Source organism: Notamacropus eugenii, chromosome 1, assembly GCF_028372415.1.
Source record: "Notamacropus eugenii isolate mMacEug1 chromosome 1, mMacEug1.pri_v2, whole genome shotgun sequence".
Lineage (NCBI taxonomy): Eukaryota > Metazoa > Chordata > Mammalia > Diprotodontia > Macropodidae > Notamacropus > Notamacropus eugenii.
The window spans coordinates 481,642,641-481,669,936 of record NC_092872.1 but is presented as its reverse complement, the minus strand read 5'-3'; the positions used below and the strand labels follow the sequence as shown (position 1 = coordinate 481,669,936).

The window sequence follows — 27,296 nt, the reverse complement described above, 5'->3', positions numbered from 1 at the left end:
AACTTTTTTCAGTTTCTGTATTCCATGGTTCCTTAAAAAACCCTTCTGTTACACTTTATTCAATAGGGAAAGTAAATACATTCTAGGATTTACTATGCACTTAAGGGAGGAACTCCTTGAACAAGATTTTCACATCTCTTTGGGAGACATGTACTCCAGGCTGGAAGCCTGTGGTACAGAAGGTGGACTGTTTTGAAAAAAGTGAGGGAGACTCAATGAGATAGAGGTGAAGAGAGAGTGCATTCTAAGCATAGGCGACAGCCAGTACAAAGACTTTGTGTAAGGAAAAGGGCAGTTTGCCTTTTACCATAGAGTACAGGAAGAGAAGTAAATTATAACAAAATTGGAAAGACAGATTGGGCTAGGCTGCAAAGAGCTTTAAGAACCAGAAAGTTTTATATTTGATCCTGACATAGTAGGGAGCCACTGGAGTTTAGTAAGTACAGAGAAGTGACATGATCAGATTTGTACGGAAGGAAAATCACTTTGGCATCTGTGTAGTGGAGCTGTATAGATAAGAGAGGAGAGACACAACGCAGAGAAACCACTGCTGGAGGCCAGCAAGTGGAATGAATGTGAGATTTTGTAAAGAAAGAAGCAGTAAGATTTGGCATCTGATTGGATATGTGGGGTGAAAGTGATTGAAAAGGTGGAAATGACACAAAGATCGTAAACTAGTAATCAAAAGAATGATGTCTTCAATAGAGATGTAGCTCAATCATTTCAGTCATGTTCAACTCTTTGTGACTTCATTTAGGGTTTTCTTGGCAAAAGTACTGGAGTGGTTTGCCATTTCCTTCTCCAGCTCATTTTACAGGTGAGGAACTGAGGTAAACAGGGTTAAATGACTTGTCCAGGGTCACAAAGCTAGTGAGGGTCTAAGACCTGATTTGAACTCAGGAAGATGAGTCTTCCTGACTCCAGGCCTGGTGCTCTAACTACTATACCACCTGGCTGTCCTTGATAGAAATAGAGATATGAAATCTGGGAAAGGGAAAGAGGAGGGAAGAAATAATGAGTTTGGACATGTGGTGTTTGAGATGTCTCCAGGACAGGGAGTTGAAAATAAAAGAAAGTTAGTAACTCTGATTGAACCATAAGGGTCATATGCATAGAGACAAACATTAAAACTAGGGGAGCTTATAAGAAAGAATATGGGGCAGTTACATAGTGCAGTGGATCAAGTGCTGGGCCTGGAGTAAGGAAGACTCATCTACCTGACTTCCAATCTGCCTGAAGACACTGGCTGTGTGACCCTGGGTAAATCACTTAACCCTGTTTGCCTTAATCCACTGGAGAAGGAAATGGCAAACTATTTCAGTATCTTTGTCAAGAAAATTCCAATCCCCAATTGATAAATGGTCAAAGGATATGAACAGGCAATTTTCAGAGGAAGAGGTTAAGGCTATCTATAATCATATGAAAAAATGCTCTAAATCACTATTGGTTAGAGAGATGCAAATCAAAACAACTCTGAGGTACCACATCACACCTATAAGATTGGCAAACATGACAGAACAAGAAAATGATAAATGCTGGAGAGGATGTGGGAAAGTTGGAACACTAATTCATTGTTGGTGGAGCTGCGAGCGCATCCAACCATTCTGGAGAGCAATTTGGAACTATGCCCAAAGGGCTACAAAAATGTGCATACCCTTTGACCCAGCAATATCGCTACTAGGACTATATCCCCAAGAGATCATAAAAATGGGAAAGGGTCCCACATGTACAAAAATATTTATAGCAGCACTCTATGTAGTTGCCAAAAACTGGAAGTCAAGGGGATGTCCATCAATTGGGGAATGGCTGAATAAATTATGGTATATGAATGTAATGGAGTACTATTGTGCCATAAGAAATGATGAACAAGAAGACTTCAGAGAGGCCTGGAAGGACTTATATGACCTGATGCTGAGTGAAAGGAGCAGAACCAGGAGAACTTTATGCACAGCAACAACCACAGTGTGTGAGAGTTTTTTCTGGTAGACTTAGATTTTTGTAATAACACAAGAACTTCTTACCAAAAAAAAAAATCCCCATGGAGGATCTCAAGGCAAAATGCCTGCCACACTCAGAGAGAGAAATATGGAAGTCACTCACATATTGTAGCAGATCATGTTTGTGTATGTGTATGTGTTTGTGTATCATGTTCTGATTTGTTATACGATTTCTTTCATTTATCTTAGTCTGACTACATAGCATGACTATAGTGAAAATATACTCAATAGGAAAGTATATGTAGAATCTATACAGAATTGTATGCAGTCGTGGGGAGGGAGGGGGGTAGTGGGGGGTAGGTGGGGGGGATAAAATCACAATTGTATGGCAGTGATTGTTAAACATTACAAAATAAAAAAAAAAAATACAAAACAAAAAAAAAAAAAAAAAACAAAATTCCAAGAAAAACAAAAAGAAGAAAAACATCTCTGGACTTCAGCCTCCCCATATATAAAATGAATGGGTTAGACTTGTTGTTCAGTCATGTCAGACTCTTTGTAATTCCATGGATCATACTGTCCACGGTGTTTTTCTTGACAAAGACACTGAAACAGTTTGCCATTTCCTTCTCCAGTGGATTAAGGCAAACAGGGTTAAGTGATTTACCCAGGGTCACACAGCTAATGAGTCTCTGAGGTGTCACATTTGAATTCAGGTCATCCAGACTCCAGGTCCAGCACTCTATCCATTGAGCCACCTAGCTACCTGGACTAGGTGACCTTTAAAGTTCCTCCAGCTCTATATCCTATCACCATCTAATTTCAGAAAGGAGAAAAGTAAAGATAAGGAAGACAGAGACTTGACTGAAGTGAAATAATTTGCAGCATGTCCCAGGGTTAGTAAAAGGACAGAAGCAGAACCCAGATCTTCTGATTGTCTTGTTCTGTGCTTTTTCCACTGCACCACACTGTCAGGCCAATGCATATCCCTGAGTTATAGTTACCTCCTCTATAGAATAGAAATGATACTTGGATTACATACTTCACAAGGAAGCACAGTCCTATTATTATTGGGGAGGTAGACTGAAAAACCTATCAGTATCACTGAAAAAATGAGAGCAAAGAGGGAGAAAGTCAAAAGGTTAGGAAAGAAAAATGGGAATAGGGAGAAACAGTAATTTTATTCCTCAATGAAGAAAAGAACTTCAAAAAGATTGAAGAAATTTCAAGCCAGGAGACCTCAGTTAAGAATCCCAACTCTGCTATTTACTATGTATGATAAATATAACCTATATCAAATTGCCTACAATTTTTGGAAGAGGTAAGGGGAGGAAGAAAAATTTGGAACTCAAAACCTTGTAAAAATGAATGCTAAAAATTGTCCTTACATGTAACTAGAGAAAAAATAAAATACTATTTTTAAAATGTGAAAAAGAAAGAAATCTACCTGTGTCACCTTGGGCAAGACCCTTAACAAACTCTCTCTGTTTCAGTTCCCTCATCAGAAAAACGAGAGAGTTAGATGACTTAAGTCCTTTCCAACTTTAACATTTTTATGTTTCTCGTCCCTGGGCAATGGAATAGTTCCTGGCCTTCCCAGTGCCCAGAATGGTGAGATTTCAAATCAGTAAGGGGCACACCTCCAGAGTCCCCTGATGACCCCTCCCTTAACTTGGAAGAGGTAGGAAAGAGACACAGAAGAGGAGAGGAGAGGAGAGAAGGGGATATCTGGAGAGAAGAGGGAGAGGAGGAGAGGTACAGATGAGAGAAAGAGGCGGGTGGGGGAGGAAAAGAAGAGGAGAAAAGGGAAAGGAAATGGAAAGATACAAGAGGGGAGGGAGGGAGAAAAAGAGCAGACAAGGAGAAGGTGCAAAGATGCAGGAGGGAAAGAAGGAGAGGAATAGAGGAGATAAGGAGGGGGGAGACAGAGGCGAGAAGGGAGAAAAAGAGAAGAGGTGGAAAAAAGGAGAGCTATAGGAGAGGGAGAGTGAGGAGAAATGCAGGAGGGAAGGAGAACAGCAGGAAGAAAAGAAAAGAAAGATGGAGAAGTGAGATAAAGGAACAGAGGGGGAAAGGGGAGAGACACAAGAGGGAAAGGAGAAGGGTGCCTAGAGCAGAGGCGCTGGGTAAGTGCTCACTGAACTGAGGAAGAGGAGGGAGACGAGAGAGACAGCAGGAGGAAGGGAGACAGGAGGGGGGGGAGAGAACAGGGGAAGGAGGGGCGGGGGGGGAGAGAAAGGAGGAAGAGTCCCCAGCCCCCCAAGGCGCCCCCCGCCCCGCCCCCGGCCAGACACCCCCTCCAGCGGCCTCCCGCACCCTGCTACCTTCAGCGCTAGGTGGTGGACGCGGCCCTGGCCGAGGTGACCCAAGAGCTGCAGGAGCCCAAGCAGCAGGAGCAGCTGGCGGCCCCGGCCAGAGCCCCAGCGGCACAGGGGTACTGAGGCAGCCATGTTTGTTCCAACATCACAGGCCGCCCCACCCCCCTTTGGCCTCTCCAGCTCACTTCCGGGGTCAAAGGGCGGTGACGCCGGAAGTGGGAAAAGGCTATTCCGCCTGTGTGGTTGGCTCGGGTAATCCCGAAGTATTTTCTCTTTGTGCGATCGCTGCGTACCGAGACTAAGAGGCAAAAAGGGGCTGACTCCGGGCTCCCTAAACGAATCCGCTCCGTCCTTTCTGTGGCCCCGAAGCGCCAATGTGGCCCTTACGGGGGGAGCGCTGAGGGTGAGAGGTCAGCGTGGGGTTGTCCAAGCCGCCCCCCGCCCCCCATCCCCCGGCCAGCCGCTGGGTCCAAGGAGGTCCCTGACGGACTGAGACCTCCGCCTCGGAGCCGTGCAGTATCGGGAAGACTTGGCTGCTGACAGAGGAGCCCAGGCTTTACCCAGCTCGCTACGGTCACCCTGCCGGGCTGCAGAGGCCAGGCGGCTCCCCAGGCCGGAGTCGGAGTGCCCGAGGCCCGGCAGCGCCGGAGGGGGTCTCGGAGGTCTTGTAGATCATCGGTACCTGAGCGGGAATTCTCTCCCTTTGAAGACCTCCAGGAACTCACCGCCTCCCTGAGCATCTTGTTCTGATTTGGGACCCCGTGGCATTGTTTGCTAATTCCACTCAAAGCATGCAATTTGTTGTGTACTGGAAACTTTTGGGGGTCCTTGCTCTTGCCCAGAGGCAGTCCCAGGGAAGAAAACTGCCTTAAAGCAGTGGCTCCTGGTAGTTAGCAACCTCCCTTGCTGCTTCGCAACTTTATGAGGCCTTTGGCTTCTTTTGTATACTGTTATTTTGCTTTGCGTTGGTGAAATTCATGCCTTTCCTCACTAAGTCACACACTTTTCTTTTCCCTTACCAAGCCCAGCACATTGGATTTAATTTAATAAATATCAAGTGCCTACTATGTACAAGGCACTGGGTTTGGCAATAGATATACAGAAATAAAAATGACAGCTCTTGCCTTCAAGGACATTACATTCTATTAGGAGGAATACAACATGTGTGCAGGGAAGATGAATAAACAGTAGATAAAGCATTTCTTAAGTGATTGCACTGTGCTAAGTTCTGGAGATAAAACTGCAAGCAAGTAGGACAGTCCCCGAACCCAAGGAGTTTATACTGCAACGGAAGAAGATAAAACCTAAAGAAAAAAAAGGAAGTATATGAACTACTGAATAGGGAGAAAAAGTTCCAGAAGTGACATAGGCATTTATCCCAACCCCCCCCCCCCCCCACTCCCTGTCCCCCTTTAAGATAAGGCAAAAGCTGGGGGAGTGGGGGGAGTGAAGGGAGAAACGGGCAGAGTACTGGCAGGGAGGAGGTAGTGAAGATCATGGTCCCAATAAGAGGTCATGGATCAGTCTGGTAAGTGTGTGATAAGGGGAAAGAAGAGATTCTGACAAAGTATTATGAAAGAAGAGGATTTTGCTAGACTGAAGTGAGGAAGTGAATTTCAGTCGGGAGGATGGCCAGAGTTGGCTTGCACCTAGGAGAAAAATGTGAAATAAAGCTGAACAGGTGTCAAAGATTCAGAGTTGGGACGGACCTCGGTGCATCTAGTACAATCCTTACGTGACCCAGTAAAAGCCAGATTTGAGACAATTTTAAAACTGGGTGGAAGATTTATATTTTATCTTATAGATAATAGGGAGGCACTGATGTTTTTGAAGAGGAAGAAACAGTACCTCATCATTCCTGTTCAGTTTGGACTGTACAATTTCTCTTCTATGAAAGTAGCAAGCATCTGTTTTTTGACTCACTTTATATTAATAATCAGAATTAAACAAAGTTTTCTCTTTCATTGTGTCTATAGAGGAATCATTTATGATTTTACCCTATAGATGGAAGACATTTTGTTGGAAAGTCCTTTTAGATTAAATTTTGCTCTACCAAATCAAAAACTTTTCTAAAAAAATCTATAGTAAGTTCAGTGGGATCTTGTATTTTCTCCATCTTTCAGCTAATTGTGTAAATGTAAAGATACGGTCTGCTCTGGAATATAATTTATAAAAGCCTTCCTGTCTTCTTCCCGTATTTTCATCAAGGATGCTTTTAATAGAGATATAATTTATTTTCACAAAGATTTTATAGAAATAGGAAAGTAGACATGGGTTGGTAGTAATTGATTATCTTTTCAGTTTTCTTTTTGGTATTAGTTATTTCTATTATTTTAAAAAATTATTCGATAGCAACCCCACTTTCAGATATCTTGGGAATTATTTGGTGAATACCTTCAGATTTGTTATCTTGAGAATGTACCTCTTCTGTAGGTATATTTCTTTTTGATCTAGCTGGGCTTCCTATCTTTATTTTCTCTGTTGCCATTTCTGTTTATTCATTTAGCAAAAGGGACTATTACATTAAAGTCCAAATGTGCTGGCTTCACTGTCATTGATGAATGAATGAAATTTAGTTAATGAAAAAACAATTATTAAGAGTGCAAAGCAATGTGTGCTAAGTGCTGAGACTACAAAAAGAAAAACAAAACAATGCCTTATCTCCAGGAGATCATATCCTCCTGGGGGGCACTCAGTACACATGGGAGGTTTCAGCTGCAAATCATATGCAAAAGCCTGGCAGAGGCAAAGCAGATGCCAACATTTTCTTTAATGTCATTTCCATTGATAAAAACTGTTTTCTAATGTTGAACCATTTGACAGTGCTAAGTTCTTCAATGGCTATTAATTCCTGGGGGCTGCAGTATCTACAGAGATAGTTTCTACAAAGGTTACTTTGTAACCTGAGCAAAGGTTGCTGGCAGGGTTTGTGGTCTTGGAGGCATTGGTAATCCTGCCCATTGATGGCAATTGGCACTTGGGTAGTGGTGGTGGGGATGCTGGATCCCTTCTCCATAAATGTTCCTTATGAGGACAGCTATAGAGGCCAGGCTGAAAGCACAAATAAACAAACAAACAAACAAATAAATGAATGAATAAATAAAATAGTCTTGAGGGCACTGCAATTTTCAGAGTTCTTGGACTCTTCTTTTCTCTACCATTGTATTTGGCAAAATAGTTGTTGTTGTTGTGTTTATCCTTCATTCTTGAAAAGGACCATGACATCAAGATGATGACATGACTTGCAGTTGACTTTGATATGAGTGAGGGAGGGTGTGCAAGGTCACCAACCTCATTTTCTTCTCCTGAGTCAGTGCCTTGGGTCCAGTGCCTTGATATTCATCACAATAACTGGAGATGGCAAAATAGTGGCAGTAGTTTGACCAGGTACATGCTACCTGCTTTTTCTCCTCCTTTGAAACTTTGCCCTTCAGCTAGGCTTACTTGCCTGCTCCATTGGCAATTGGTGATGGTAGGAATTGTAGGTCCCTTCTTCACAGGGTTTGCTCCTCTGGATATTAGCTATAGGGGACCCAGTTGGAAGTAAAGGTCTAGTCATCTGCTGGGTATTGCAGGAAAAAATTGTTTGTTGTAGAAATCTTGACTGATCTCTTCCATTTTTTGTCTGTTCCTCTTTCCAGTTTCATCCATTATTTCCAGAAGAAAACTTTATAAGGACTTAAAATTTGTGTTTCTTCCTTTTTCTACTTTCATGTTGAATGACCTTGCAAAATGATTTGATCTTAAAGCGTTAATTGTGCTTCTGTTTGGCATTTTCAATAGGGATTACTATTTATCATCATCATCATCATGGTTTGAAAAAGTGAACCAGTTATACATATCATAAGAGTCAGAGATAACAGACAGACAATCTTAGTACTGCCCTGGTCAAATTCAGAAAATATTAAAAGTTTAATATTGGAAAATTAAAGGTTTTATATTTAATTTATGGAATTCAATGGATAGAAGATTAATATTTTGTTAAATAAAAATTTAATATTTATTGTTTGATATATTTTCATTATCCCACCCCATCTCCAAAAGTCTTATATATGAAACTATTTTTAAAATATTAAAAAGGAAAGTTTCCAGGAGAGATCTCAAGGCAGGATTTTTTGTACATAGTTTGTAATCTCTACCCTGTAAAAAGTATCCCCATGGAAGTTTTCTAGAGAGCAACCCCATCAAACAGTCAAAGTTGTATCATTGCAAATAATTATTATGAAACTAAAATTATATTTAGATTTGAAAGTGAAGCTGAGGAATAAAGACCTGAATACTTAATGTTAAAACTGTATTTTAGTATACTTCTCTGTCTAGTCTCATTTCATGGTAGATATTCATATTTTTATTGAAATAACAAAATGGAAACTTTTAAAAAATGCAGCTATTTGTCAAACTGAAAATTGTTGCTTCCCAAATTTGCCTTGAGGTACTTATATTTGTATAGTTTCAGAAAAAATAATTGCATAATCCTGATGTTTTAACTAAAAATAAAAACCACACATAAACTGAGTAACTGAACAGCTTCCCTCTAGCAACGTTTTTGAAGGGGGCATTAAAGTTTAGGTGAAGTATAATTGGAAAAAGCCTGGAGCAATTGGAAAGACATTTTGTAAAGGTTCATTGCCTGCCTAGTTCATCAAGTACCTTGTATTTTTAAAGTATATCTTTTTTCTCTTCTGGGTTAAATAAAAGTTACTACCAATGGTAAGATGTAGAGCTAGAAGTTTATTACCTAATAATAATAATAATAATATCTGACACCTTTACATCAATTTTTGAAGGACTTTGATGTTATTTGTAGATTAGTTTTCTTGCAGCTATATTAAGGCACTGTTAAACACGATGCTGGTCAAACACCAAACATTACAGGCAAATTGTCAAAGTAAAGAAAACACTTTACATTCAGTTCAATTCAACAGATATTTATTCACTGCTCACTCTGTATAGGGTCCTGTGCTTAGGGAGCTAGCAATGTAAACATAGAATCATCACAGGCTTTCCAGGATACCAACTAGAGTCCAAGTTAAGACCTAATCTTATTATTTGGGGGTACCTTTTTCCCATTTTCTCCAAAAAGCAGCTTTATAAACATTACCCCCATCTTCAAATGTAGCTTTCACTCCAGTTTAAAAGACAAGCCATTTTTGTGAAAGCTAATTTTTTTTAAAAATTATTTATTTGTAACATTCATTTAATTTTTTAAAAATATATTCATTTTATATATTTTTAACTCTACAATCACTACCATAAAACTTAGATTTTTTTTTCCCCACGTACCCCCTCACCACCCTCCTCCCTCCCCAAAATGGCATACAATTCTTTATAGGATCTATACATACATTCCTATTGAATACATTTTCATTATAGTCATGCTGTGTAGAAGAACTAAAATAAATGGGAGAAATCATATAACAAACCAAAACATAATACACACACATACACACACACACACACACACACGCACAAAATGATCTGCTACATTCTGCTATTGAATTCCATAGTTCTTTCTCTGGATGTGGAAGGCATTTTGCCTTAGACCATTGGGAATTTTTTTTTTTTATGTCCTTGCATTGCTGTGAAGATCCAAGTCTACCAGAAAAAACTCTCACACACTGTGGTCATTGCTGTGCACAAAGTTCTCCTGGTTCTGCTCCTTTCACTCGGCATCAGATCATACAAGTCTTTCCAGGCCTCTCTGAAGTCTTCTTGTTCATCATTTCTTAAGGCACAATAGTATTCCATATTACATTCATATACCATAATTTATTCAGCCATTCCCCAATTGATGGGCATCCCCTTGATTTCCAGTTCTTGGCCACTACAAAGAGTGCTGCTATAAATAGTTTTGTACATGTGGGACCCTTTCCCATTTTTATGACCTCTTGGGGATACAGTCCTAGAAGCAGTATTGTTGGGTCAAAGGGTATGCACATTTTGGTAGCCCTTTGGGCATAGTTCCAAATTGCTCTCCAGAATAGTTGGATCAGCTCGCAGCTCCCTACAGCTTCATTTCTTAAGCAGGTCCCTGGGTTGTGGGAAAAGAACTACAAGTTGCTTATTCTGTTTGGGAGATTCCTACTGATCTCTAGAGTAATAGTCCAACTATCTCTAAACCTAGGTTTCTGTTCCCTAGCTGGTTCTTTCCACCTCCTTTCAATTTAAACTTGGACTCCACCCTGGGAACCACCCTGAGCTCTGATTGGTGAGGTCTTGTCTTCTCTTTCCCGGATCCAGGCTCTCATTTCACTTCTCAGCTACCAACAAAGTCAAGTCAAATCAACAAATATTTAAATTCTGTCTGCCCTATACTGTGCTACATGAAAATACAAAGAAAAAAACAAACAATCTCAGACTTGATCTCAAGGAAATGACATCCAAATGGGGAGGCAATATGCAAACAACTATGAACATACAAAATTACAAGTATATATAGTAAAGTGGATGTTATCTCCAAGGGAAAGCACTAAATGGTGGGGTTTGGGGGTGGACTGGGAAAGTCCTCTTTGAGAAGGTAAGATTTAAGCTGAGTCTTGAAGGAAGCCGGGAAAGCCAGGAGGCAGAAATAAGTAGGGATAACTTTCTAGGCATGGGAGACAGCCAGTGAAAAGAAAGAGTTGGGAGACAATGTCAAGTGGGAAGAACATCTGGAAGCCTTTCGCTTTCCAGCTCCCCATTACCTGGAGTCTTCCTCATTTTGAATATAAAGACCTTCAGGGCAATACCTGCTTATAGTATTTGTATCCCTAACACTTAGCAGAGTGCCTGGCACATAGTAAGCACTTAATTAATGCTTTATCCAAATTGACCCTGGGAATGTTGGTTCTGTAACACTTTGAATTTTTTAGGTCTGAAATGAATTTGTAATCCGTCTCTTGTCAGTATGACATTTTACCTAACTGGCTGAGCCACAAGACTGTCCTGTTTCACCTATTTAGCTTCTACACATCTGGTTTTTCTTGACATTTATGTTTGCTCAGAGCTTCAAAGGTATACAAGTTAGAGAATCACCACTAGCTTAACAGGTGCAAAGAATGGTTATAATTTTTAAGATTTTTCTCACTATGAAATTCCTACGTAAGTTCTTCCCCATGGATTTTTCCACGTTAGTACTTTCCTAACTTCCCAGTATAATATAAACATAAGAGTTTTGATGCTACCAAATGGGTGGAATGAAGGCTGGAAACTAATTTTTTGGGGGGGAGGGGGAGAAAAAAACCAAGAAATTCATTAGTATTACCTCCCAATAAATAACACTAGCTGTCATACATTATCAAACTTAGTGTTGAAAGGTTTATTCTCACAGATAAAATAACACTCTTGAATATGGACATTAGCCCTTTTAAAAAAATCTCCTTTTTAAGTGTCTGGTAGTATATGAATAAATTAGTTTCTATTAGGATCACAAATGAAGTTAAAAATCAAAAGTGTTCCATGAGCAGCCCCAACATACATAATTTCCTATGAACATGTCATCCTTCCTTATATTGTTCTAGTTTTAGTGTATGTGTTGCCTAAACACTTTTCTTAAATCCTTTTTATATTACTTTTCCTAACTCCTTATTTAAAAAAATTAATGGTCACATCCAGCAAATTAGTGAAAATGGAAATGTTAACTGATGGAGGGGCTTTAGAAAGATAGGCTTACTGATACATTATTGGTGGAGCTGTGACTTAATCCAAATACACTGCAAAGCAATTTGGAAATGTTCAAGAAAAGGGACTCAAATTCTCACACCCTTTGATCCAAAAATACTCCTACTAGGTATACTGGAGGTCAAAGACAGGAAGACTATTCCAATTAATGATCCAATTGATCCCAGCACTTTTTGTGGTAGCAAAGAACCTGAAACAGATGCTTATCAACTGGAGATTGGCTAGACAGAGCATGGTAGGTGAATGTGATGGAATATTAGTAATGTTAATTGAGCTGAGGAGCATTTTAGTTAGATAGTGGGGTTAGAGTCAGGAATACCTGAGTTAAAGTTCTGATTCTGACACAATTACTTTGTGATCCTAGGCAAACCTCTAAGATTATAAATTGCAGTGAAAGTGCATCAGACTTTTCTTGCTGGAGGGAGTTCCCTGTAGCAGTGAAATCACAGGTCCAATTCTTTTTTCTGTTAAACTCTAAGAAATAAATTCAGAGAAATGTGTAGATTTATATAAACTGATACAAATTGAATTAAGCAGTTCCAAAAGAGCAATATATAATACAATAGGCAAACAACCATGTACAAATAAGATGTATGCAACATAAATTAGAGATAATCTCAGAGGGAAGGCTCTAAATATAGAGATTAAGAAGGACTTCTTGCAGAAGGTAGAACTTAAGCTGAAACTTTAAGGAAACCTAGACTGACTATAATCATAGACTACTAATTGCAATGAAAAGACACTAAAAGCAAACTGAATTCAGGAATAACCAAGTTTAGTCCTGAAGAACCAATAATGAAACATGTCAGAAAGAGTCATCAAATCATTATTTTTGACCAGTTTTTCTTTGTTACAAGGAAGGGTTTGATCCCCAATAATTACAGGGGGTGGAGGTATATTCAGAAAACACTAAAAACAAATTAATCAAACATTGTTTTAAAAATGTGAATGGTGTCCCATATGATCATAATAATGTATTGACCTTTACTTTATAAACTCACCAAGATTTCATTTTAGGAAATATGATCTCTATACAGAGTTGAAGATTTTATAAAGATTTGAGCAGTATAAGCATGTGATTTCTTCTTCCTTTTAGAGATTTGACTTACAGTAGCTAGTCTCAAGATTAGTTCTATATGTTACAAATCATTTGTAATTGACCAAAATAGAATGTTAAGATTAACCTGATTTTTATTTCTGAATGAAGCTCAACAATGAGGATATAGTTCTTCCTAATATTTATTACAAGAAGAACATATTTATTATGTTCAAAGAGCTGGCCTAGGATGACAATCTTGGTTTAAATCCTGATTTTGAAACATATGAGGGTGTGGCCCTGGGTCAAGTCACTTAAAACTCATCAATGCCTGAGCTATTCTGAAATTATATTGACTGCGGGTGTTTCCTCACTGGAAGTTATCACAGGTCCAGTAAAAACAAATAAATTACTAAAGGTTTTATGTCACTATTGTAGTATTATATCTTTTCCCTCTTTTATTGTCAGTCAACAGCATTAAATGCCTACCAAGTGCCTGATGATTGCTGCTGGTTTTACCTTCAATGGTTAAGTTGTTTCAAGAATGATGAAACAGTTTCTAAGTCTACCAGGCTGCTTTTACATTGTGAATAATGTTCCAATTAAGACAAAGAAGTTAAAAGATACTTTTACTTTGATATAAGTGACACACTACCTTTAAAATTCTTTCATGTTCCTCATTCATTATAACTCATTTACCTGATTACTCATCTAAAAAGGATTATATGTCAAAATATCTCCTGTTGAGTTTTGGTATGGCTCTCTCTCTCTCTCTCTGTCTCTGTCTCTGTCTCTGTCTCTGTCTCTGTCTCTGTCTCTCTCTCTCTCTCTCTCTCTCTGTCTCTGTCTCTCTCTGTCTCTCCCTCTCTTCCTTTCCTTTATGTCAACAGGTTATTTAACCTTAATAGCATTATTTCAACAACTACTCATCCTTATTAAGATGTGGCAGTTTCCAGAAACTCAGGAAAGATTGAAGTTTTGCACAGGACTAAAGTCACAGAGTTACTGTGAATGTAGCCTTTAGATGATCAATAAAACATGAGCTTGTCAGATAATTTGCATTTCTTTGGCCATTTTCAAGTTTTAGCAAAGTAGCCAGAGATGTCTGAAATCCTATCTCCTCAAACTCTTCTCTTGGCTATAGTCCCTGCGTACCAGCCTCTATCAAATAATCTATACTCCAGCCAAATTGATTTACTCAGGTTTCCCCAAATGCTAGCACCTCCCTGACCTTGCTCATTCCATTCTCTATGTCCAGAATGCTTTTTTTTTTTCATTATTGTCTGTTGAAATGCTACCCATCTCTTCAAATCCCGGTCAAATGTAATTTGCTCCAAGTTCTCTTTGCCCTCCCCTTGTAAAGTACCGCGAGGTACTTTCTCGTGCTCTTACTCACTTATCTTACTCTATTTTGTGACAGTTTTGTACTTGTCTTATCTCCTTTATTAGAGTTTTACCTCCATGAGGGAAGAGACCAGACTTTGTATGTCCTTCAGCACCTAGCACAATGCTTTGCACATATTAGGCACTTAATAGTTGTTGAACGAGTTGGCTACTTCTTAGTCCTTACCCTCAAGGAGCTTTTATTCTAATTGGAGAAGACACATAGAGTTGTTGGAAAGCAAAGGCATCCTGGAGGGGACAATGTGGCAAAGGGGAATAGGGGGTCAAAGTGTGAAGAGGAATGAAGAGTCAGTACATGAAATGGTAATATGATGTAAAATTATAAAAAGCAAAACATCTTAACACAGGTTTGCATACTTACAGAAAGATCCCAGAACCACGAATTGCATTTTTTCAAAAGAGAGAAGTTATTATTTTGTAATTTGTTGTCCAGCTCAACAGAATATTTTTAAGATGGGAACAAGACTGTTCAGAGGAGTTTGCAATTGAAATAAGACAGACTAAACAGTTCAGACAGGTTAAATTTATTGTTTCTGTGTTCAGGAAAGGAAGTGGCTTATCTATAAGGGCTTTTGGCTCCACCCTTTCTGTTAGGGGATGATAAACAAGGGCAAAGCATCTACTGAAATATTTTCCATAGTGGGGCCTGTTTTGGGGGTTTGCAGTGGTTCATAAAGGGATGCTCAGAAGTGCCTCTGGTTTGAGAAAGAATTTGGAACAAAGCAGAATAAGTGCTAAGAGAAAAAGTTGGTGCTTCAGCAATGAATACTTTTCCATTCCATTCTGTGAACGGTCTAAGCAAGATAGGAAAACAGGAGCTGTTTATCTTTGAGAACAGGGAATGTGTTACTGAGAATACACACATTTAGAGTAAAGAAAATAGCTACAGAAGACAGGTAAGAAATATTGAATAAATAAAATTAATTTAAAGTTAAACATTTCCTTGGCAGAAAATGTTAGAATGTTACCTCACGTCTCAGATTAAAATCTCTAGGTTAGGGAGCCACAGCTTCTTGCAGGCTAACATCCTACATAATCATAGAGAAGCTGTTTACTTTCTGTGCTATATCCTGGTCTGTCTCCCTGCTCCCGGAGTATCAGTACAATGTAGACGGTATCGTAATAATGCCCATCCCACTGGACTACATTCCCTTGCTTTCCCAGCCACATAAGTTGCTCGCTATGTAGAAATTATCATGATGGCAAACTGTTGTTTATTAAGGCCTTCAAGGAAAAAGGATTGTCATTAAATCCAAAGTAGTGTGAAGTGCAATAGTGTTACCGCTCACAGAGTATTATTAATTATAATTGCAGAATACCATCAAAGGCCGAGTGGCTGTTTTGCAAGGCAGAGCACAATTACTAATAGTGAGGAGTGATTTTTGTTTTTATTTATTTATTAGGGAGCCCTCTTACTCAGACCTTTCAGCTCTCCTCCTTGGCGTCCTTCCGGTCCCCTGGGCGACGCAGACAAACGGCTGCTCCACTTTCCCCCGACATCTGCGCTACCGGCTGGTGGCGCCCTGACCCTGGGGTGCTAAGCACCAAGACCCCGGCTCTCGATCTCCATCCCTTCCCCCGCCAGCCTGCGGAGCCACCGCGCGCGCGCACGTGAGCTAGCGAGCGCGCGAGCTGTCAGTGCCGCCCCGCCCTCCCCGCGGAGTCTGGCGGCTGCCGAGGCTGCCGTTGGCTGCTCTGGCCATTTTGCTGTGGAGCGGCGAGAGGGGAGGAGGAAGCGAGAGCAGGGGAGCTAGAGAGCCCTGCAGCCGGCGTCGGCAGAGGAGGCTGCGGGCTGGGGCTGGCCTGGGCTGGGGCGGCCCGGTTGGAAGACAACGAACGGAGCTTCGGGCGTTTGGAGACTCGGAGCTAGAGCTGAAGGAGAGCGGGAGAAGAGGGGAGGGGGGCGGCGGCCTTGGACTGGGGACCGAGCACCGGAGCTGGACGCAGATCTCCCCTCCCCGTCCCCTGCACCATGAGCTGGGGCACCGAGCTGTGGGTGAGTGCTGTCTCCCGCAGCCTCGGGCGGAGGGCGCGCCCGGCCCGGCCCCTCGCTCGGGAGGGGGAGCAGGCGTGAGGGGGAGGAGGGGACCGAGAGGAGGGAGCTGGGGAAGGGAGCGTGAACCCCAGTGGGGAGAGGGCCCGAGGGAAGGGGGCGTGGAATCCTCGCCCTGGGAAGGGGAGTAGAAGAATCCTTGCAGGGGATGGGGAAAGGGGAGGACAGAGGGGAGGGGGCGTGTGGAATCCTCCCCGGAGAGAAGGGGCTTTGGAGGAGAGGAAGCGCTTTCCTCTGCGGGGAGGGGCGGAGTCCAAGGTTTTGAGGGGCTCGGTGATTACTGTGTTAGCTCCCAGGATAGGAGGATTCCCCTTTTCCTTGGAGAAATGAGGGGTGCAGAGGTGCTGCGTTATTCTGGTGGGGAGGGTGTTAACAGTTGAGGAGTGGTTGTCCTCACCACCGCTACTCCACTCCGGCCTGAGGGGACACTGTGCGGGGGACGGGGGGACGCCGGTGCTCTTGGCTGGAAGAATGCTTTAGATCGTATTCGGGGTTACTCCGACCTAAAGCTAGATCTTCCTCATAAGAAGGGTGTGGGGGTTTTAGGAAACTCTAGTAGCTCTAGGGAAGAGAGCCCTGATCTCGAAATAGGTTTGGGTGTGCTGAAGAAGGGAAAGATTTGGTGTTGGAGGAGAGGTGCTGTTTATCGCCCAGGAGTAAAACTTGAGATTTTTTTCTCTTTGAGGGGGAGGAAGGAGCAAACCTTGTGTCCTTAACATGAGGAAGACACATGTTTTAGGTGAATTTTCTCGACCTCCAGAAGAAATAGCTAGAAATGGGGAAAAGCGAGCGCATTGGTAAAGGCAGCGTGAAAAGTGAGCAGGTTACCGTTGGCTGCTTTCTGCGGAGGGACCTTTGGCTTTTTAGTTGTCATCTTTTAAGAGGAAAAAAGAGCTTTGTATCTGGAAGCTCAGTTGCTGGGCCTGATGGTTTCTGGAGGTAAAAGGCTGCTGTCCATGTTGTTAAATCAGTACTGAGGAAGCTGAGGACAGTGGAAAAGACTTTTGTTTCTCAAAAGGTTTTAGATGGGACGGGAGGTAAAGAAAAGATTGTGCCTTTTCTGATCTGAGTGCTATTTGCAAGTTAGAATTAAAATACCTCGAATAAGGGCGAGGCAATAAGTACCTCACTTAACATCTTATAAAATAAGGTTCTGAAACGCTTTGAGAGGAAAAGGTCGAGGGAGGGTGGTGAGAGGCCACAAAATCTCAAAGGCAGAATTAAACAAGGTTAAAGTTTTTACAGAAATCTAGTGCATAGTGGCATAACGGTTTTTTACATAATCATTTCTTTGCTGAAGCCTTGAAAAGGAACAAGCAAACCGAAACCTCAGAGGAAGAGAATTCATTAATTATAAAAACTCACTAGTGTCTTGAGATTTGCTTCTTGTGTTTACAGATACACCTTTTGTTAATAGGGAATCAAAATATTTGAACTTACCTAGTTAGGACAAATGCAATCCACTACTTTTTAAGTATTATATCATTTGATCACTTTCTTTTCTCCTTTTCTATTTTTCTTCCACACACTCCATTTTTCTAACCAATCTGAAGAAAAGTGGGGTGAGATAAAGTAGGGAGCAGATTGAAAATGACTATGAGACCAATAATTTGCACTGTAATGGTGGAAGAGAAAATACAGTGAGTTTTAGGGTAGGCATATAATTTTAGGAATTAGATATTTATCAGAAATGACTAATATTAAAGTGCAGCTGCAGGGAAGAAAAGTGATGAAATAATTCCATTTGCCCTGTGTTTCCCCATTTTATGCTGCTGCACACTTGAACAGAGTAGCTGGGGGAAAATTAATTGGAAAATATATATGAGGCAGCATGGTATGCTGCTAGTCTTGGAATCTGGAAGAGCTGGGTTCAAATCTCATCTCTTTTTCTTAATAGCTGTGTAGTAAGTCTTGGGCATATACTTAGTGCTTGAGAAATGGTTGTTGATTGAGCGTTTATCTGCAAAATGGAGGATACCTATAGTATTACACAGTGTTGTTGTGGGGCTCAGGTTTACGTACAGCTCATCCACTACAAAATTTAAAGTCCCTATGTAAATCTATTATTATAGTAAGAGGAATAATTACATTTTCTCATTTTTACCTGCTGTTATAAGGCTGTGACTCAGTCCACATAAATTATTCAATTCCTTTTTTACAGAGTATCCTAACAGTGTTAATGGGAACAAAATAAAGAAATACCTATACTAGAACCACTCTGTCCTTGAGTAGCTAATGGAAAAAAAGATACAAATTCATAAGTTATTAAAGCAAAGTAATAAAAGTAGAAACCACACTTTATGTGGAATAACAGCCACAAGGGTTTTTATAAATATAAACTATAAGGATTCATAAATGTGGCAAATTGTTTTAAAGTGCCTTCTTTTATCAGCAACCATATGTGAACATGTTTTAGACTTGGGGAACTTAGCGAACAGAGTGTTAAACCTTAGAAAGAGTTCAAGCACTGTCACTCCTGTTAGCTCCATGAATATAGACAAATCACTCAACCTCTCTGAATCTCATTTTCCTCATTTGTGAAATGGGGCTAATGTTACCTTTGGAACCTGCTTCACAGGTACATGCACGTAGTACTGTATGTTTACATTTTTAAAGTCTTTACAGACTGTCATGCTAAAATTGCTATAAAATATTGCAGTATTTGTGAAATCTTGTGAAATGAAATTTGTCTTCTAATAAGACCTCTCCAATTAACTCCCTTTTCTCTCCTGTTAAAGTTCAGTTCTTCCAAAGTACACTTTTAAGGACCTATCATTATGATCTTATATATATGTATGATCCCAGAATCACCATTCAGAGAAAACATAGCAATCACTAGCTGTCATCATGCTTCCAGACATAGTAAACATCAAGTCTTTTGCCAAAAATGCTTGTGAATTTAGAGCTTAACTTTCCAAATTAATACTAATACCTGACATACAGCAGTTTAAGGTTGGCAAAACACTTTCCATATATTCTCATTTGGATACTGAAGTACTATAAACACAATTTTACACAAACTTGAACATTATTAAACTAAATTTACCTCTTATCTTTTTTTCCAAAATCAGTATTACATTTATGTTACAAAAATATACTAGTCAAATTTAATTCAGAATGAATCCCTTCAAAATGTGACAAAACTAAAAAGGTTAAATTCATTCTACAATTTTTTTTGATAGTATGTTGGAATTTCATTAATCTATCTCATATAGCAATTCTTTGGACTTATGTACCAGTAATTGTGGCATAGTGGATAGAAATCTCACCTGATGTCAGCAAGCTCTGAATTCAAGGTCCTTCCCTGGCACATACTACTTACTGGCCTTGACTCCAGACACTACATTTAATCTACCAGTGTCCCCAGGCAACTCTCTTAAGACCAGTAGAAAATCTTTAATATTGGGAGTATCTTCACCTGGAGTTTCTTTACACTTATGACAGTACAGGTTTAGACCAAAAAAGTACTTTATACCCCTGAAAACTTAAAAAAAAAAAAAAAAAGAAAAGTTTGCTTCCCCTATTTCCCAAGGTTAAAGTGATATGCTAGTATTTTTCTTATTGTTAACAATTCAGAAAATTAAACTCAAAATTCACAAGATCTTTTTGGTTAAAGAGGATGCCCACTATGTTTGACAGCATAATGTTGGCTAGTGATTGAGGGCTTTCTTTGAATGGTGGCTTTGGGATTCTGTACATACGTAATGACATAATGATAGGGTGGTAAAAGCTAACTTTGGCAGAATTCTACTTCAGTGGATGGAAAAAAATGAGCTATGATTTGGGTGGTCTTAAGCTAGTAATATTAGGTGATTTTAGCATTTCATAGGGTTTCACAATATTGATTTACTTAACCACCATGTTAATACAACAGTCTGTAGAGACTTTTAAAATATACATTTCCTTCCTAATGTTTATAATACATTATAGCATAACTATTATGGATTTAACTATATCATGAGTTGAATTACACAGAATCAACATTAAATTAGAGCCTAATAGTCTGTTTGTATCCTGTTGACTTGATTTTAACCATGATTCCAAATATCAATTATAAAAGAGTTCCACTGAATTTGTTTATGTGCTTTAAATTGACTTGTTTATAGATTCTTGCTCCTGAAGGCTATAAAAAGTGTTGTAACGTGCAAAATTGAGTAGGCTACCACCTAGGATAAGGATTCTTAACCTTTTTTGTATCATGAATTCCTTTAGTAGTCTGGTGAAAACTCTGGAACCTTTCCCAGAATAATGTTTTTAATTACATAAAACAAAATACATAGGATTACAAAGAAATAAATAATTTTGAGATAGTTATCAAAATACTTTAAAAAAACTTCATGGAACCTAAGTTAAGAACCTCTTATGTAATAAGGTACAGAGGGTAATAAAAGTAAACACCATTATAGGAGCTTATGTTTTTATTCATTTTAGGAGAGCAGGTGAGGTGCTATTAAAAATTACTTTTAAAACATCTATTTTTCTTTTTTTTTAAGCTAGTAATTATAATGATGAAGACTGGACTGCAAGAATCAGTCAACAAGCATTTATTAAGTACTTGTTATGTGCCAACCACTGTGTTAAGGATACAAATACAACCAAAAAACCAATACCTCCTCCAAAGTTTACATTTTAACACAGGAGACAACAAAGACATAGAAGTATATGCAAAATAAATATAAAGCAGTTAACTTTAAGGTAGCTTGGGAGGGATGGTGCCAGCAGTTGAGAGGATGAGAAAAGGCTTACTTTAGGAAGTGATGCTTGAGAAAAGCAGCTATATATACAATATAGACCTGCAATTTTAGAAATGTTCTTTTTCTGTTCTATGTATGTGGAAATTCCCATTTTATTTAGTGTTTGTTCAAACTTCAGAAAATTTCTTTTAAAAAAGAAAGTAATGATTGATTGGATTCTGGTAGAAGGAGTAAGATTCTGTGAGGTTCAGATTAGGAGGCATGAGGTCAGTGCAAAGGCCCAGAGGTAGAGATGGACTATCCAGGAAGAGAGAGGTCAGAAGACATAAATTACGTTTAATGAGACCGGAAAGCTAGGTCGGGCTTAGGTTGTGAAGTATTTTAAAAGCTAAACATAGGAGTTTACATTTGATCCTAGAGTTAATAAGAAGCCATTGGAGTTTATTGAGGAGGGAAATAACATATATGTGCTCTTAAGGAGAGTCACTCTCATTGCTGTGTGAAGCATGGACCAAAGTAGGGAGAATCTTAAAAGCCAGTAGAGTAATTAGGAGGCTCTTTTAATAATCAAGATGAGAGGCAGTTAGGGCCTGAACTAAAGTGGTGTCTGTGAGTAACGAGAAGGGCTCAAATGCAGGAAATATTGTACAGGTGGAAACTGTAAGATTTGGAAACTGATTGGATATATTTGATGAAGGAGAGTGAAGAATCAAGAATATCAAGATTGTAATCCTGGGACACCTGACAAATGTGTATGGAAGAGGAAGTTTGTATATCTGGAGGGGAAAGATAATTGGTTCAGTTTTGGATATGTTGAATTTAAGATGTCTTCAGATCATCTAGTCTGAAATATCCAATAGGTAATGGGTGATGCAGGATTTGTTGGTCTCTGGGGAGAAACAGAGACTCGATATATAGATCTGTGAGTCATCTGAATAAAAATGACACTTAAATTTGTGGGAATTGAGAGCATGTAGAAAGAGAAGACTTGGGGTGACAGAGTCTAGAGTAATATCCACAGGGACATGATCTGTATGAACCAGCAAAAGGGACTGAGTAGGAGCAGTTTGATAGGAAGATAACCAGCAAGGAATATAGTATCATGAAAGCTCAGGAAGAAGAAATTATCCAGCAGGAGAGAATGGTCATCAGTGTTTTAAATGTAACATTTAGTTCAAGAAATATGAGTTTTAAGAAAAATGATCAAATTTATCAACTAAGATCATTGGTAACTTTGGAGAGAGCACTTTTAGTCCAGTAATGAGATGGGAAGCTAGACTGCAAAGATTTGAGGACAGAGTTAAAAAGAGGAATTGGAGGGCAGCAAAAGTAGGCAACTTCTTTTTTTTTAAATTAAATTAATTTCTTAAATTGAAAAATCAATTATTCTCTCCCTCTTACCTCCCTCACCCATTAGAAAAAGATAAAGAAAAACAAAACCTTTATAATACATATATCATCAACAAAACAAATTATCATGTTGGCAGTGCACCCCTCCAATTTTTTTCAATATGTACCATGAGCTCTCCACCTCTCCGGAGGTGAGTACTTTGTTTCATCATTGGTTCTCTGGCATCATGGTTGGTCATTACTTGATCAGAGTTTTTAAAAGTCTTTCAAATTATTTGTCTTTACAGTGTTATTATGGTATCAATTGTTTTGCTTCTGTTTATTCTGCATCACTTCATACAACCTAGAAAACTTTTTTCAAGGAGTTTGGATGAAAAGAGGAGGAGATATAGGATGATAATCTGAAGAACTGGTAGGTCTAAGGAATTTTTTTAAGGACTTGGGCATACCTGAAGGCAATAAGGAAGGAACTAGTTCATGGAGAGATTGAAGATTAGAGAGAGGGATGGTCATTGAGGGGGTAATCTGCTGGAGAAAACAATGAGATTGACCTCACATGTAGAGGGCTGACTTTAGCAACAAGGGCCACCTTATTGTCAGAGACTGGAGGAAAGAAGGAATGAGTAGGGGGATGATGTGAGTAAATGCTTGTGGTTTGAGAAATATACATATGTGTCTATATATGATGTTTGTATAAAATTAATCTTTTATTTCTAGCTCTTCTGCTGCTCTTTTTCTTTAAACATCTTCCAAATTTGTGCTCTCAATTTGATAGCCACAGCTAAAGGAAGAAATTATTATTAAAATTACAATAGTAGTGACTAGAACACTATGATTGAATGAAATCATGTTTCCAGTTAATTTCTCCACCCCTGCATGGAGAAGTCATCTGATACTTCAACTTTGGAGATAAAAAATTATTTTTTAAAAATAAATTTTATTGATGACTTTTTTTTTTTAAACAAAGCCTAGATTTGTATCCTTCTACTCTATCTTTCCCTCGTACCTTGCCTTCCAGGCAACCCTTACAACAAAGATTTTTTTATTAAGAAAGAGAAAAAATCAGTAAAAACCATTACTTTGTATTTTTTCTCTTAAAATTTTTAATTTCAGAAAGAATGGTATCAAGCTTATTGATACATTTCTTATTTACCAGGTTTTAAAAGTTTGCTTTGTAAGAAAACTAGTATCCTGTTGTCAGTTCTCTGATACTTAAAAATGAATTATTTTGATGCAGAAATAAGACCATTACTTTGGAAGAAAAATCTGACAGTATAAGCATTATTATATATCAATGGGCTTCCCAAATTATTTTAAATGGGAAGGAAGTATCTTCTCATTTCTTTTGTGTGTGTGTGTGTACGATATTTAGTTAACATTGTTTTGCGACTGATTTTTCCATTTATATTGTTTTAGTCATTGTATATATTTTCCTTGTTCTTTTTACTTTATCAGTTCATGTAAGTCTTCCTATACTTTTCTATAACCATCATATTCTTTGTTTCTTACTTCATATTAACATTCTATTACATTCACATACAGCAATTTGTTTAGCTGTTCTCCAGTGGATGGACGTTTGCTTTGTTTCCAGTTATTTGCTCCTACAAAGAACCTATTATTAGATTTAGATTTATATGGAAGCTTTCTTTTTGTGAGTGTCTTCCTTGTGGTGGAATCCCTGCGTCAAAGTGTATAATATCACATAAAATAGCCATGTGAAAATTGGGGAGGGGGTAGGGGGAGGAGAGAGGACATTATTTTTAACCAATGTTTCTAATGCAGATTTTCTAGCTTAATCTATACATATGGTACTGGAAAGTGTGTAAATCAACTTTTAAAACAAATAGTATTTTAAATGCCATAGGTAAACTTTGGCAGACACTCACACGCACGAATACAGTACCATTTGCACACTTAACAGGGGTATGACATGCAAAGAGCTCACTTGAAAGATTATTCAAGTTTCACCTACTTCCTCGATGAAGCTAATATTGTATTTCCTGCTTTATTATTCATACTTGTCTAATCAACACCACCCACCTTTAAAAATAAATTGGCTTTATTTTGACACAATTTTCAAGCAGCTTAGACTATGTGAATTTAATAATAATTTATTTAGAGTTTAAACCATGGGTGTGAGATCTTTTGGAATTAATATTTTTTAATGTGAATTGTTTGTTTTTAGTAGTAATAACTGGCTATCTGGACTATATGTGATCCAAAGATAGACCTTTAGAAAAAAAATTGAAATATTACTTGGTAATATTGAATCTCTTTATTGATCCTTTAAGTTGTTATGTGTGGAATGAATTTATGAGCAAGGTAGTGAACTCTTTTGGAAAGAAGACCCGGGCTTTAGTAAGTGAGCTTACTAAAGTGACTTACATAGTCACCAAACTATGGACTAACCCTTTAATTCTCTGAGCCTTAGTTTCCTCATCTGTAAAATGGGGTAGCACTGTCTACTTCAAAAGTATTGTTGTGAGGAAAGCATTTTGTAAAGTAAATGAAAATTGTTGTCATAAATCAATCCATTCATAAATCATAAACCTTTCTCATTCTACTTCTTTTGACTTGTATATTCCTTAGGCATAAGGACTGTGACTTATCTTTGTATCTAGTACAGAGTTTGCTTATAGTAAGTGCATAATACATTTTTGTTAAAATTTTAATTTATAAAATTTTTTATTAACTTTCCTTTTTTCTCTTAACTATGCAGTGTATTTTACATCAGATTTCATAACTTAATTATAAATTATTATAAATTATCTTATCAATAATATTAATGTTTATTAATTTATTGATTAGTATGAATAATTTGCTATTATTAATCAATATTTACAGTATTAAGTACTATGAATCAGTACAAAAGGGAAGGAAATAAGAATTTTGTCATATTTGTATACTGTTTTCAAATTTATAAAGTGCTTTTCTAATGCCAACCTTTTCCCTTAAATATTGAAGCCATATTCCTTTCATTGTGTTTAGAATTAGTATTTTTTTAAATCCTAAAAATAATTTGGGAGTTCTGAGTAAGTCCATCATTGTTTTTGAAGTCTATCATGATGGTAGTTATAACTTGATTAGAAAAACCTGTTCATTGTAGCTAAGTCAGCAGCTTCATTTATTTTTTCTCTTTTCTCCACCTCCCTTAACAAGACTTTATGTCCATATCAACTTTTTTCCCCAAGAAAAATGCAACAATTTACCCCTTTTCATAATCACAATTATTAATTTATTCTCATAGTTAGTTGTTTGCTCTTTCTTACCATTCATGTATTTTATTAATAAGCATAGAGGTGTGTGGATAGAGTTTTTATTCCTAAAACATTTAGTCCTTCTTTTACCGAGAAACATTGAATTAGAGGTGGTGCTTTAGGACGATTCCAACAATTGATTCAGTTTTATGGTACCAGTTTAACATTATTTAGATTTAGGTAATTTATACAGAATAATGTATTTGGTGCAGGTATGGTATTTGAGCTGATTCAGGCTTTTGCATGATATAGTCAGGGGTGTGCTTGGGACCAGCTTGAACTAGCTCCAGCCAATTGCTAAATTTTCAGTGTAAACATTTACTCCTCAGAAAGCAGAGACTTCATTCAAATCAGGACTTGATTTATTGTTGATTGTCTAGAATGCGATGAAAATATGTGAATAATGCAGTTTAAACTTAAAAGTGTGTCCTACTTACATTTTTTTCTACATAACCAATTTTTAAACATTTACCAGCTCATCACTTGGTATAGTGGTTAGAACACTGGACTAGTTAATACAAAAATCCTAGGTTTGAGTTTCTACTTTGCTATTTACTAGCTGTGTTAATTTAGACAAGTCATTTAACTCTCCCTGGGCCTGAGCTTCCTCACTTGAAATTAGTGGTAATATGTCACAGTGTTACCTAACTTCTTAAAAACTAGAACTATCCAAAAATTAAATAAACTACTTCTTGAGGAACTTTCACAAGAGGCCTATAACTAAAGGCTAGGACAATGGTCTTTAAAGTAACTGTGGCTTGACCCCCTGGGCTATGTAATCAACCAGTTGGAGAGTTGGAAGATGGATTGGGTCTCACTCTTTTAACCTTATAGTTAATCATTGGACTTCTCTGGAACATTCCATCACTACTATATCCTTCCTCTGTGCCAGATTTTTGAAGTTTTTTTTTTTCTAGAATTTATCATCCATTTTTTCCTTCTGGCTGATTGGCTTATAGTACTTTTTTAAAAAAATTAATTTATTTTTAGTTTTCCACATTTACTTCCGTAAGATTTGGAGTTCCAAATTTTCTCTCCATCTTTCCTCTTCCCCATCCCAAAGTGGTATGTAATTTGATATAGGCTCTACATATACATTCATATTGAACCTATTTTCATTTTAGTCATGTTGTATAGTACATTTTTTTATTACAATATTTAGTCTGTTTTAATTCTTACCTAAGTGTAGTAGGCTTCCTCATCTCAAGATCATGAGTTTTTTCTTCCTGTGCATCTTTCAAGACATAATACTATCATTTTCCATGGGTTCTTCCTTGATACCTTGGGCAGAAGTGATTTTTCCTTCCTCAAATTCTTTTAGTCGTCTCTACTTTTTCTTCTTATAAAGGGAAGGCAATAAGCATTTGTACAAAGCCTAGTATGTGCCAGGTACTGTGCTAAGCACTTGACAAATATTAACTTGTTTGATCCTCGAAACAACCCTGTAAGGTAGGTGCTATTATTATCCCTATTTTACAGTTGAGGAAACTAAGGCAAACAGTTAAGTGTGACTTACCCAGAGTCACACAGCTAGTAAGTTTCTGAGCCCAGATTTGAACCCAGCTTTTCCTGACTCCAGACCCAAAGA

At 38.3% G+C, this 27,296-nt stretch overlaps 2 protein-coding genes across 17 annotated transcripts in view; one reads left to right on the top strand and one right to left on the bottom strand.

Annotated features, from left to right (window-relative positions):
• GPR107 (G protein-coupled receptor 107) overlaps nucleotides 1-4,451 on the bottom strand; it is a 91,251-nt gene extending 86,800 nt beyond the window's left edge. For 2 of the 3 annotated variants that reach the window (XM_072632708.1, XM_072632709.1), the window contains exon 1: nucleotides 4,262-4,439. In XM_072632708.1, coding sequence (XP_072488809.1) covers nucleotides 4,262-4,387 — 126 coding nt within the window. In that variant the 5' untranslated portion in view covers nucleotides 4,388-4,439. Of the gene's footprint in view, nucleotides 1-4,261 lie in introns of all 3 variants that reach the window. The other variant, XM_072632712.1, reaches the window with a different exon arrangement.
• Nucleotides 4,452-15,925: 11,474 nt separating this feature from the next.
• FNBP1 (formin binding protein 1) overlaps nucleotides 15,926-27,296 on the top strand; it is a 181,128-nt gene continuing 169,757 nt past the window's right edge. For 13 of the 14 annotated variants that reach the window (XM_072632692.1, XM_072632691.1, XM_072632694.1 and 10 more), the window contains exon 1: nucleotides 15,992-16,350. In XM_072632692.1, the coding sequence (XP_072488793.1) occupies nucleotides 16,327-16,350 (24 nt within the window). In that variant the 5' untranslated portion in view covers nucleotides 15,992-16,326. Of the gene's footprint in view, nucleotides 16,351-27,296 lie in introns of all 14 variants that reach the window. The other variant, XM_072632695.1, reaches the window with a different exon arrangement.